This window comes from Myotis nattereri (genome assembly GCF_964212035.1).
Source record: "Myotis nattereri genome assembly, chromosome: 4".
Taxonomy (NCBI): Eukaryota; Metazoa; Chordata; class Mammalia; order Chiroptera; family Vespertilionidae; genus Myotis; species Myotis nattereri.
Window position 1 is genome coordinate 53,847,601 of NC_138079.1, and position 13,836 is coordinate 53,861,436.

The window sequence follows — 13,836 nt, forward strand, 5'->3', positions numbered from 1 at the left end:
GACAGATACAGGCCTATGCTTGAAATTTAGGGCTAAAAAAAAAGTATGTATAAATATGGTTCACTTTTTAATATAATGAGAAGAATATAATCTGAGAATTAGCTGGAACATCCACATAATATTTTACATTTTATTGAAATAATAACATTTGAAAAAAGGTGTGGAAACAAATATTCACATTCTGAATGGAAATGACCAATTTAAGGAACCCCATCCAGCAAAATGAAAAAAAAAAAAATCAATAATAGTTGGATTATTTCTAATTACCTAGCCTGCAGTATTATTCCAAAATTTGGCATAGTATCAAATATTAATTTGAGAAATATAGTATTATAATACCTAGAATAATTTTATATTAACACATATATTAATTCCTTTACATTTTTTTAATCCATGAGGGTCTCTTCTGCTAACAGCAGACTATATTTTGGTAGGTACCAAAATGTGAAACAATTTTCATAATTGCAATTATGTATTAGAAGATGCTTCACAATACCTTAGGCTCTTAGGTAGTTGAAAAATATATACTATTTAGCCTTGCTAAGTCACCTTCATTAAACTGTTTATTAGGACACCATTGGAGGATGAGTTGTACAAGCATTAGCAGACAGCTGATTCAGTGGAGATAGCCAGAATAAATTTGCTGAAGTGCACAGACTGCTAATCTGTTTGAAGAATATTGTAGAGCATTAGTACCAGCACTTCATGTTATCTGCACAGCCTGATAAGGTACATCTTTATTAAATTCAGTTATTGAAAGGATGTCAGTCAGCAAATAGGAATATTTTAAAAATCTAAAAAAAATATTAAGCGGTCCTTTGTTAGTCAGAGCTTGGTTTCATAGCTGAGTGTCTAGAGGAGCCTTCTAAACACCTGGCAGCATCGTACAATACAAGCTTTGTCATTTTAAGTGGAAAAGCTTTTCCCCCTGTTTCATGGGTACTGAGGTATTCACTTTCCGAGCCTCCATTGAGAGAATGGTGGAGTAAGAGCTCCCCTCTCTGTTGATTCAAGAAAACTACATGGTGGGAAATAGAAAGTGTGAGGATGCTGGAAAAGAGGCAGCTTTGGTTGTGAATATTTTGGTTTGGTGAAAATGGAAGAGGGTACTTATTTTAGTGACTCACTATTCCAACCCCTCACTCTACACTTGATTTAAAGGTAAAGAGGCTTCCTTTTGATTATCCTTCATATTCAATTAAAAAAGTAAAGGAACAAGTGAGGCTTTTCTAAACAGTTGAAAATAAGAATGATTTCTCAGAATACCCTCTAGTTACCAAGCTACTCATTAATTTAAGTGCCACTGACTCTATTTCAAACTTGGAAAGACAAAGAAATATGGATTGCAATGACAAAAAGTCAATGAATTAATTTTAAAGTAATATTGTGTAAATTTAACTTTCCTTTACAGGATGTTCCCTGCATGGTCATTGTACTGCCTGACAGAATCACTGAGGAGAATCTCAGAATCTAGACCTTGCTCTGGAAGAGGCTCTAGAAAAGACCTGGTGTCTAGACATCGGTGGGGAATGCAAATGCGTCTGCAAAGATAAGCGTGGCATTTGCATTTGCCCAGTTTTCTGCGCCTGCTGATTGATCTGTCAGACAGCTTTTCAGATGTACTTCCGTCACTCCAGGTAAATTATTTATAACCTCACTGGTCACACATGCCTTGAGGGGGGAGGGTTACATACGTACATATCTTTTGAATATTTCCTCCCGTTCTTTCTGGTCCTCCAGGGAGTTGACAGAGAGGTCAGAGATACTGACTGTGGCCGAGGCTGTCAGGGTGACCAGCAGCACCAGGTGTCCCTCACCCTCTTCCAGCTGCAATTCCAACTTGTGCGTCTGTTCCCTACTGAGGACCGACAGGTCGACCTGGCACCTGGAGACAAATGTTTTGAATTAGCAAGTGGCTTTTTCCCCCCCAACATCAAACAGTGGAAGTTCAGGCTGCTCATAGCAATGTGAAAAGTAAATCAATAGAAATAGTATTTGGACCATTGGAAGTATACATCCCTCATGTCAGCTGACTTTCTTTGCAAAATTCAGCCCCTGACTATCTTAGTGTCTAATTGCTGATTTCCTGTAAGATACAAAAGCGTGCTTATCTGATTCACTTACTGCCCATTGTCACCATATTCATAAATCGGCAGGGACTTCCAATGCCTGGAAGGCCTAGGTCAGTGGGGCCTTGCTTACAGAAAGGCTACCGTGAGTCTGAATTTTTGTATCACCTTTAAACCAATGGGTGTTTTTTCCCCTCATTTATAAATATAATGTATAAAGCAATGATTAGAATATGCACTCTGGTGATGCCATACGTTTTACAGTTTTAAAACCATGCCAATTTATTCATAGAGCACTTATAAATCTAAATAAAAAGCAAACCAATCGTCTGAAAACATCAAGTGTTATGTAGCAGAACCATCCTGGGAGTTTCATAACGTGGCAGCCCATGGACCACAAGCCACTCTCGGGGCTGAACACCTTGCAAGCTCTTTTCATAAAAAGGACAATTGATTTGGAAGAGAAAGATACTGTGGTAACCACAAGGCCGGTAAACGGAGAGATAGGGGCAGATATGAATAAAAGGCATTTAAAACAGGAAATAGCCAATTACAAGAATCAATGTGGTAACATAGAAACAGGATGCTCAGCTATCAGGGACAAATTAAATTTTTGCTCATTTTCTTCACTTTATTATTGTTTATTGTTTTTGCTTTTAAATTAAACTATTATGAATAGGGCCTCAAAGCTTATAGTTGTGCTCAAACATCTTTTTAAGCATGACTGATTTTAGGAATTGAATCCAAAGTTTGACATTTACCTTTTCTTTTTGCCTATCAAAAGTGACAGCAGAGATAATTGGGGCTAGAAACAATTGGGAGGAAGAGGAATATGGATGCAAGAAATGGAAAAAAGAAATGAAAGAAAGGAAACACCCTGGTCAGTGACAGAAAAATGTGTGTGTGCTAAATGGTAACTATGGAGAAAGAAAGAAATTAGAGTCTGTGGCAAGTCTGAAAAATGGCTTCTTAAAGTTAGAATATATGTCAAATAACCTGATTGTTTCTGTAAATACAACATCCATTCCAATATACTCTCATGCTGTCTTTTAAACTCTAAAGGATGAAAGGACATATCAAATGCCATATAATATTCTAATTCAAAATTTTTTTTATTATTGACTTTAGAGAGAAGGAGGAAGAGAGAAAGACACACACACACACACACACACACACACACACGGAAACATCAATTTGTAGTTCCACTTATTTATGCATTCATTGGTTGATTGTTGTATGTGCCTGACCAGGGATCAAACTCACAACCCTGGTGTATCAGGATGATGCTCTAACCAACTGAGCTACCGAGCCAGGGCTCTAATACTCTCATTTTAATTGCAATTAAGTTCTGGTCAATGACACCTGGAACAAATTGAGCATAAAAGAAATGCAATGGAAAAAAACAGCCAGTCAAATGTATTCTCTAATAAAAGAAAAACATCAATATCATTTTCTGTAAATCTTTTCAGTATCTGGTACAGTGCCTCGCCTGTAGTTTGTTGAATGTGAATAAATCTTTGGACCCGATTAGGTGTATGATATTAACCCTTTGAGTGCCAACCAATATTCTAGGAACTATGCTAAAATTGCCAAGGCATTTTTGCTGGTTTTACAGCAGTTTAGGAAAAAAATTATGAATCGCAAGTAAATGAAGTTACATATTCAAAAACTTAAGGAAACCTTTACTACATTTGTTTTCATCTTTGACATATATTGTTTGCTGACTGTATTATAAAATACTAATAGAAAAAAATTTTTGAATAGCACTCCTGGCACTTTTGGCGAAAGACAGGAGGAGCATGATCACGCTCCCTGGCACTCTAGGGGTTAAAGAATTGAACAGAGATTACAATTCAGATAGTACTTCTGGTTGGATAAAGTTGGTGTCAAGAAGGGTCTCTCACTCACTTTGATCACGCATTTCCCTGTCCTGTCGTTGCCTTATTCTTTGGTGAGACACTGTATCACTCATAAAACACAAAACAAATTGAAGCTTTCTGGGGGGTTTCCTTCTATGCCTATTCCCATTTCACATTGGTCATACAGATGCTGGGCTATTCCTTGTTTATAGTAGAGTTTTTGCATTTAATACTTTAGAGTTGGGGAAGGTGCTCTAAAGGTAATCTGGCCCAGCCATTGCAAATTGGCAACTTTCAGACCAAATCTGGTCCAGGGATTTGTTGATTTTTCCTTGTAGTATTAAAGTTTTGAAGTTAAATAATTTTAAAGATAGAATAAATGTCCTCTGACTTAGTTACTGTTCCCAATACTGTCATTATTTATAACTGGCCTACTTCACTTAATTCTGTTCTTGGTTCAAATAGACATAAGGATTTGTGGTCCTTGAAATCTCCTGAATTTACCAATGAAAAACTGAGGGCCAGAGAAGTCATAGTCAGTTATTAGCAGAGCCAAGACCTGAACTTGGGACTCTGGAATCCAAGATCTAGGCTTTTTTTTTCTTTTTCTTTTTTCTTGACCAGTCTGTCATTAAGTAATCATGCACCCCAGGAGGAAGTGTGTGCTGTTTGCAGTGGTTCTTAAACTGGATTCATTTTAGACAGAACAATTATCTCAGTTTTAAAGTATGGAATTATGTAATTTTTATGCTTTAAATATATATACACTGGGAAAGAAAGCTGTAAGTTTTATCCTATCTAATAAAGAGGGAATATGCTAATTGACCATCACACCCTCACAAAGATGGTGGCGTCCACAGCCAATAAAGAGGGAATATGCTAATTGTTGCCACGCCCTTAAAGACGGTGGTACCCACAGCCACAAGATGGTGGCACCCAGTCCCCTCAGCCCTGCCAGGGCAGCAGGCACACAGCACGGCCGGGCCCACCTCCAGGTGGGTCCGGCCGCTCCAAGCACCTGCCTCTGGAGTCCCCCATTCCCCTCACCCCCCCCAGTCACCCAGGGCCAGCCCAAGGAGCAGGCAAGCCTCGATGGCGGGTGCCCATCTGCTCAGGGCCAGCCAACGCTCAGGTAACCAGGGCTGGCCTAGGCTTGCACTGCTGGCAGCAGCAGCAGCAGAGGTGTGATAGGGGTGTCACCTCCTGCCCCTGAGGGCTTCCGGACTGGGGTAGGCCGGGCTGAGGGTCAGCCCCCTCCGATGCATGAAGATTCATGCACCGGGCCTCTAGTAAGATAATAAAATAAGAAAAATTTACAAATTGAATTTTTAAAACTCTGAAACCAATAATATTTAAATTAGCATTATAATTTACTAGGGGCCTGGTGCACGAAATTCGTGCACTGGGTGTGTGTGGGGGGGAGAGTGTCCCTCAGCCCAGCCTGCCCCCTCTCACATACTGGGAGCCCTCAGGCGTTGACCCCCATCACCCTCCAATCGCCTGATAGGCCCCTTGCCCAGGCCTGACGCCTCCGCCAGAGGTGTCAGGCTTGGACAGGGGACTCCCATCTCCCCCCGATCACTGGCTCTGGCCCCCGCCCAGGCCTGAGGCCTCTGGCCCAGGAATCATGCCTGGACAGGGGACCCCCATCTCCCTCTGATCGCTTGCTCCAACCCCCGCCCAAGCCTGACGCCTCTGACCCAGGCTTCAGGCCTGGGCAAGGGGACCATCATATCCCCCCAATCCCTGGCTCCGCCCCCCGCCCAGGCCTGATGCCTCAGCCAGAGGAGTTGACCCTCATCACCCTCCAATCACCAATCACCGGATCAGCCCCTTGACCAGGCCTGAGGCCTCCGGCAGAGGTGTCAGGCCTGGGCAGGGGACCCCCAGCTCCCCGCGGTTGCAGGCTCTGCCCCTGCCCAGGCCTAACGCCTCTGGCCTAGGCGTCCGGCCCGGGAAGCGGGGACCTGCAGTGGCAGCTGGGGGCGCCGCGATCGTGGGCTTCGCTTTAGGCCCAGGCAAGGGACCCCTAGCTCCTGGGACTGCCAGCTTCGACCATGCCCAGCTCCCATCGCTGGCTCCACCCCTACTTCCTGCTATCACTGGCCAGGGCGGCAAAGGCGCCTGATTCTCCGATCATGGCTGGGGGGCAGGGCAAAGGCGGCCTCTGGGACGCCTTTGCCCTGCCCCCCAGCTCTTAGCTCCCCCCTGGGTTTCCGATCACTGTCAGTGGCAGGGGGCTTCTTCCTGCTTTCCCTTTCGCCTCCCTGCATTGTGCCTACATATGCAAATTAGCCGCCATCTTGTTGGCAGTTAACTGCCAATCTCAGTTGGCAGTTAACTGCCAATCTTAGTTGGCAGTTAATTTGCATATAGCCCTGATTAGCCAATGAAAATGGTATCGCCGTACGCCAATTACCATTTTTCTCTTTTATTAGTGTAGATAGGGAGGATTATGCTTTTCTGCTACAACTAAATTTTCCATGTTGAGTGTACTCATAGAAATAGTCTCAGGTCCTGTCCTATATTTAATGTTTCAGAACTCTGACTTTAATCAGTCTGATGCAGAAAATGTCTATTTATACAAATACATTGGACAAGAGAGTATTAATGACTTCAAGGTTCTTTTTGCTAGTTGAGGTTATGCATATCTCCTATTCATCTAAAAACTGTGCTCAGGAGTAATCCTCTGGTGCAATTTTAAGTGAAATTCACCGCACTGCCTGTCCACATGTGGCCAAGTAGGTGCCCCTGCTGAGCAATCAGCGGTGTCTCTGAAACCCGGGAAACAGTGGCCAGCCCAGTAACATATCACCTTACATTGCTTCCTAGTCTTCCCTGCCTCACGTCTTCTCTCTCTCACTCTGTGGCTGGGACGGTACCTCCCAATAAAGTATCAGCACTTACTCATTGCCTCAAGCTCTGTTTCTAGGGGACATGGGCTAGGCAAAAACCATTGGTACCATTCAGTCCCCTTAGTTACAGATGTCTAACATGCAAACCTGCCCCTGTTCTTCCCGTGGCTGCCCACCTCTTGTGAAATATCCTGAGCAAGGTAACGGTGCCCTCTACAGCCTGCCCTCAGCTTGAGTGTCACTTGCTGACTCGCTCCTTAAACCATTCCAGACAGCTTGTAATTCTTTCACCATCCATGCTAGGGCTCAACTGTTTCTTTGTGTTTGAACAAGACAACCGCTCTATCTATCTTTGCTTCACTAATTTTTACTAATTCTCATTTAAATAACCTGCAGTTGTCTTTCCCTGTCAATATCCTGACACACGTTGAGGGTAGGCACCTAGCACAGCACCTGGAACATAGTTGGTGCGCTGTATGTATTAAAGTACTTACAAACAAGGAGGTGACATTGTAGAGGCTAAAATTTACCCAGGGCAGAGTGGCAGAGTGGAACTGGCATTTAATGCGCCCACTTTACCACTCCCATATTGTCTTCCTAGAAAAATTTCTTTCCAACACTTATTTCACTCACTCATTCATTTACTCACTATTTATTAAGTATTTGAGTTGTCAGGTCTTTGTTAGGTTTCGGGAATCAGTTTTTTGTAAGCCTTCTAGTTTCTCACATCTCAATTTTCAGAACTACCACAGAGTTTGTAGTTTTATCACATATGCCTTATTAGTTTGATATTGAAAAATTACAAAACTTACTATCTGTACTGAACCCAACTTACCAATCAATCAATCAATAGAAGAATTGAAACAAAGTCAAAACTGAAGATCCCAGAGCTACTGTAATCATAAATGGGGAAATTAAGACTCAGAGAGATTACGTGATAGCAAGAAATCAAACTACATTTCCTGTCTCCCATAGGAAAGCTTAAAGTTCTTTGCACTTTAAAAAAAAACAAAAACACAACTCTATGCATTTATCTAGCCACATGGAAGGAATATTTATTTGGGGACATATTCCCCTACGAGTTCAAAGAGAGAAATTTCAGTGTTTCTATCACCTATTTCCTCCCCTGCCATTTTATCTGCCATACCTGAGCTAGTGGCCAATGATATTCCTATCAGATAAAACAGTCTTGTGCAACCTGGATGCTAATTACATGTGTGAGACCACTGGGGTGCAGGTGATACTGTTGTAATTAGCTAGTTATTAATAATAGGAAAGGAGCAAAGGGGGACGCCAGACATTATAGGCATATCCTTTGGGCTGATTCTCCAGGAAGCTGCAACTTTGCACTCCCCAGGAAACCACTGGCCTATTCCCAGCAAAACACTGTGAGAAGGGATCCAACAAAAGGAAGACACATGCCCAGTAAAGTTGGAGTGACACAGGGAAGCTACTTGTCTGTCAGTCACACATGGGAACAAAGATCATTGGCCAGAATGGGCATGGCCACTACAAGCACATGAAAAGTTGGAAATACATAATCTCCTGAACAAAGAAATTCTCTTTCTTTTTGCTCTCTTGTTGCTCTTGCGGCTCATGACTCTTGTGCTCTTGGCTCGCTCTTGGCTTCCTTGCATTCGCCCATGTTTCCTCCATAGCCATGTGAACTTGCAGACCCCACATGCAATGGACTGATGGATTGCAGCGGGCAAACACAAATCAAGCTAGCCTGATGCTGTATTGGACTGTGCAAACAAGGACGGGAAATTCTGTTTTTAGCCTTGCTAAAGGCAACATGGGACTTCTTCCTGGTAGGGCGGATGGAAATGAAACCTTGGGAACTCAGGGGTTTGATCCACAGAACTAAAGCATTCTATTATATCCCATCCTTTGGTGTGAATCTCAGAAAAATTCTTTTTCTTAGGATACCGCAAAAAATTCATCCCCATTAGCAACCGTTCCCCTCCATTAACAGAGGACATAAATGTTAGACGTACTTGTATTTTTAAGTAATTTAAAAATAGGAGAGGAATCAAATTTCATAAATATTTTACACATGCATTAACACAGGTGGCCCACATATCTGATATGTTGCGTATGGCCTGCAAGTATTTTGAGGGGAAATTAGGAGCTGCATAACCTGGAGGGGTTGACAGTGGCCCTTCACTTGCTGACTTGCTTTCACTAAATTGCAGTTCACATATGCCCTGGCAAGTGGATTTACAGATTATGTAATCTACATGTAACTGAACTAATCTTCACAAGATGGATACCACTTGCTTTAAAAGATCCCAGTGAGTAAACCGTGGGTAGGAGAGAGTGCTAACTGAACAAGCACAAGTGAGCAGAATGATAAACAAGAATATGCAGAGCTGACGCTTCCAGCAGAGCTCCCTGTCAGCCACCTTCCGACTTACACACCGAAGGTGCTACCATCAGGTCTAACTGGAATTCAGCCAAGACAAGTCAAAATTATCCAGAAGAATATTAGCAATAGAAATGTTCATCTACTCTCATTGACAATGAACTTCTATGGGGATGTTGTGCCTCGAAGTATTAGCTAATGATATTATGAAGCCATCATGATTAGCAAGACATTTAAAAGCAAAGCCTTCAGAATAAAAACACAAGACTTCATTGAATTTCTTTGGTGGGGGTTATTTATTAAAAACATATTTTATATAATTCTGACCAAATTTAATAATAGAACTATGAAGCTTTTTTTGAGATTTCTTAATATATGAGAACTATGGGGTGTCCCCCAAGATGTATACACATACTTTGTGAATAATCATAAAGGTAGTATGTATTAAAATACATTTCAAAATTGAGCTATCAGATGTTAATGTGTAAATACATTTTTGGGACACCCTGTATTTTATATTAGTGAAAGTAATAATACATGATATGTTATAAAATCTTAGAAATCAATACAATACCTAATTCTTTGGAATTTTGCATTATAAAGAATTCAATATGTTACTGTTAAAAATGTTTCAAGTTTCACAATTATGCAGTTTTTATGCCATGTCTGGCACTGTAAAATGCTAATGCTGTTGTTACCTTTCTCCTGTCAGAGGTTGTCACCATTCAATCATCTTTTAGGGGCATTACTTTATCAGAGCATTCTTCTGTAAGCTTGTGAAATTTCCCACTCAGTGACTCAAAGACAAACTATTTAATATACACTTTGGAAACTTTGCCCATTGTATAAGAAATATTGCAGTGAGTATAAACTTTCTAAGAAAATCTTGAAGGAAAAATAGTAACCCACAAAAGCAAATAGATTAAAATCTTAATATATTATTTGGTTTAGGTTGAGTTTTTGAAAAACCAAGAGGAACATCAATGACACATTCCATTCTTTACTTAAATATTGTCTATCTTCCTAATGAAATATTGTACTCAATCCTTAGTAAGAAAAATGGTGAAACATTATGATTTTGTGAAAGAACTCTCTTCAGTATAGAACTTTCTGATGATCTATCTATGTGCTTTCAGATTAATAATGCATCAGGACTGCTCCTGCTCTTTTTTACATGGGAAGTAAAAGAATTATTGTAGTACTGGTATTGCAAATAAGAAACATTGAAAAATCAGAATCTATAGAATGCTTAATGTTCAAATGCATTGACCTTCAACTTTCGGAAAACATTAATTTGGTTAATATCCAATCAAATGCTGTTTTCCTCATTTGCCGCACTACACGTGAATACACCAGTGAGTGCACCTGCACACCCCACATTTCTCTCTCTCAGCATGAAGTGCTCAGGTACAGATTTAGTTTTATGATTGTAGAATTTCAAAGCATTTGTTTTTCGCCCACAAGTTGCCCATTTGGAAGAAGTTTTTCTTACCCTTTATCATTAATAAAAATGTTGTTGACATAGAGCTCTCTACTCAAGCTTACATCTTTGTTGTCATGGGCAGCCCCAGCCCTGATAACAATGCAACAAATAAAGTCAGTAGCAATTCACGAACCTAAAATAAATGTACCCCAAATCAATGCCAGTTTACAGATAAACAAATATTTTACACACTAATAAATAATGCTATAAATCTTGCTATATTGGATCACAAATAACTCCAACTGGATAAAATTGGTTGGCACAGGATTTCTTATTCTGCATGTTCATAAAAACAACTTGTTTCTGACAGCACTCATTCTTGGCAATTTACCACAGCTGTCAGCAGCCAATTTGTTCAGATTACTGCTCTGCATAAAAGTGCAACAATCGTGAGGATTTATTAGCTGATTATCGTAAAGGTGGCAGTCCGTCTTGCCTGCCAAAATGCAGGTGATCAGAAAGTTAAATAATTACCTGCAGATTAACATTATTTCACCTTCATTTGACATCTGTAGTTCAGTGACAGGCAGAATTTGCTGTTTAAACTTACAGTATGATGTACACAACCCAAGCTGGTTTACTGACTACTCAGCATTTTATTGAGCACTTCAGTGCTTCAGAACATTCTGAATAGAAAACCAAGGTGAAAGGAGCATGGGCTTTAGAGTCAGGAGTCCTGGATTTGAGTCAGATCATCCAGTTTCAAAATAACTAGGCAACCTTTAAACCTTCAGTTGCCTTACTTTGTGCATCTGGAAAATTGTTGTATGAACCACCCTCATTATTGCCTAATGTTGCGCTGATGGTGTAATAGTGCCCTTTAGGTTGTAAAACATCATTATTATTATTTAAATGGTGAATTTATTTTTCGCATAAAATTTAACAACCAGAGGGCATTAACTGCCTAGATGTCATAACATCTATGATATATGTAACTTGATAAAGGTATAGGCTACCTTTTTTTTCCTTCAAAAAACAATTCAGTACTTTTTAAGTATAAAGATTACTCAGGCACTTTCACATTTTAACTCATCAATTCTCCCCTTTATATTCAAATAGCTTTCCTCAATTATACTGAAGTATAAAGTATAATTGTACCTTCCACTAAGGCACGTTGCTCTAACTGCCTTTTCATTAATATCTGGTATTAAATTGAGTATTTATTTAGAGAAGGAAGAACCATAATTTTGAGTATTAAATCAAGCTTCAGGTATTTACATTAAAGTTTGACAACTGTTTATTGAGTGCCTATTGTGTGCCAAACACTTTTCTAGGCATCAAAGATGCCATATTGGACAAAACACTCAAAATCCTCATGGAACAAAACCCACATAGAGCATACATTCTAGTGATGGGAAATAAAAGATAACATAAATTAAAAAATGCACAGTATGTCAAGTGGTGATTCTTCAATTGAGAAAACAAAGCAGGATAGGGGAGAGGGAGTATTTAGGAAAAGGGGTTTCAAGTTTAAATAGATTTGGTATGGATGCCTCCCTGACATGACATTTGTACACAGACCTAAAGGAGGTAAAGAAACATGGCAGGTGGACACCTGAAGAGTCTTACAGATGGAGGGAAGAGTCCTGAGGTGAGAGAGTGTTCAGTGTGCTTGAGAAATAGCAAAGAGGCTAGCACAGCTCAAAGAGAGCAAGGAACAGGATAGCAGAAGTTCTGAGTAGAGGGGACATAAAGCCAGCCCATTAAAACCATCATGAATCACCGGGAAGAGGAGTTAATGATTTTACTAATGTTCTGTGGAGTAAAAGTAATAAGATTAAGATAGCAAGTTGCATGTGGCAGTCATTCTAATGATCTTTATTTTTTAAATATATATTTTTCATTGATTTCAGAGAAGAAGGGAGAGGGAGAGAGAAACATCAATGATGAGAGAGAATCATTGATTGGCGGTCTCCTGCACGCCCCACACTGGGGATCAACCCACAACCTGGGCATGTGCCCTGACTGGGAATTGAACCGTGACTTCCTGGTTCACAGGTCAATGCTCAACAACTGAGCCACGCCCAATGGACTCCAATTATCTTTTGGTCACTAAATATAGCTAAGGTTGTTACAAATAATGAAAATAAATTAATTATTCAAGAAAATCTAGATAATATCTACTTGAAAAAGCGCACAGTATATTGAGGGAGACAAATATAGACAATAATTATAATAAAATGTATTTAATATTAACAACTGTATACTGCTATTTAAACTGGTAGTTATCTAGAGAACAAGATAAACTTCAAGAAAAATCTGAGAATAGTGTTTCACTAGAGGGAAAAAAAAAATGCAACAAAGGCCTACCCTTTTAAAAGGATTGAAATGTAACATACTATTTGGTTACAGTAGTGTTTTTCTCATTTCATCATATAAGCTAAATATTAAAGGTTAATGAAAGCTAATCTTTGACCTCTCACTTTAAATCCTGTGAAGGAAACAATATAGATCAGAATAACACACACACACACACACGCACGCACACACACACAGAGATAGATAGATAGATAGATAGATAGATAGATAGATAGATAGATAGAGATATGTTGGTTTGGATCCTGTTTTTGCTTTTCTAGCATAAAATTCTGTTTATTAGTATGCATGCTGTATGTTTACAGACTTGGAATCATGTGAACTACAATGAGGAAAGAATTTCCTGAACTAACAGAATCTTCTGTACAGCATCCTTGATTTCAGTATTGGCAGGTTTCAGTGTTTTGCTATAAAGACACATATAAAACTATCAAGAAATATAAAAATATGCTTTGAAGGTGAGAAAACAGTTCATGTAACCAAGCAGGCATTCAAAGTGACTCTGTCTTCGTGCAGAAATGTCATGTGAGCCTCAGAATAGTCCTTTCTTCACCGCGTTATCAGATTAACATGGATCTGCCCCACTTAATGCTTCCTTCACTAAAACTTGGGAACTCTACCAATTTATGAACTTGCAGGAGATTATAAAGACTCTTTGCCTTGTAGGGACTTTTAGGAAACAATGCATTTTATGGTCACAATATGCTTGATGAAAAGTAATATAATCTCAGATCACTTTACAGACTATGAATATGCTCTTTGTTCCTTTAAGTATCTTATATCAAGTGAGATTCCTCTTTCTCAACTCCCATAACTTTTACGCACAATGTTTCTGACATCTGGAGAAAATTCCTGGATATCAAGTTTGGATCGCCTGTCCATCAACTGG

At 39.8% G+C, this 13,836-nt stretch overlaps 1 protein-coding gene across 8 annotated transcripts in view; it reads right to left on the reverse strand.

Annotated features, from left to right (window-relative positions):
• Positions 1–13,836, reverse strand: part of MCTP1 (multiple C2 and transmembrane domain containing 1) — a 442,261-nt gene that overhangs the window by 187,403 nt on the left and 241,022 nt on the right. For all 8 annotated transcript variants that reach the window (XM_081088724.1, XM_081088723.1, XM_081088722.1 and 5 more), the window contains one exon: positions 1,699–1,885. In XM_081088724.1, coding sequence (XP_080944850.1) covers positions 1,699–1,885 — 187 coding nt within the window. The remainder of the gene's footprint in view (positions 1–1,698; positions 1,886–13,836) is intronic.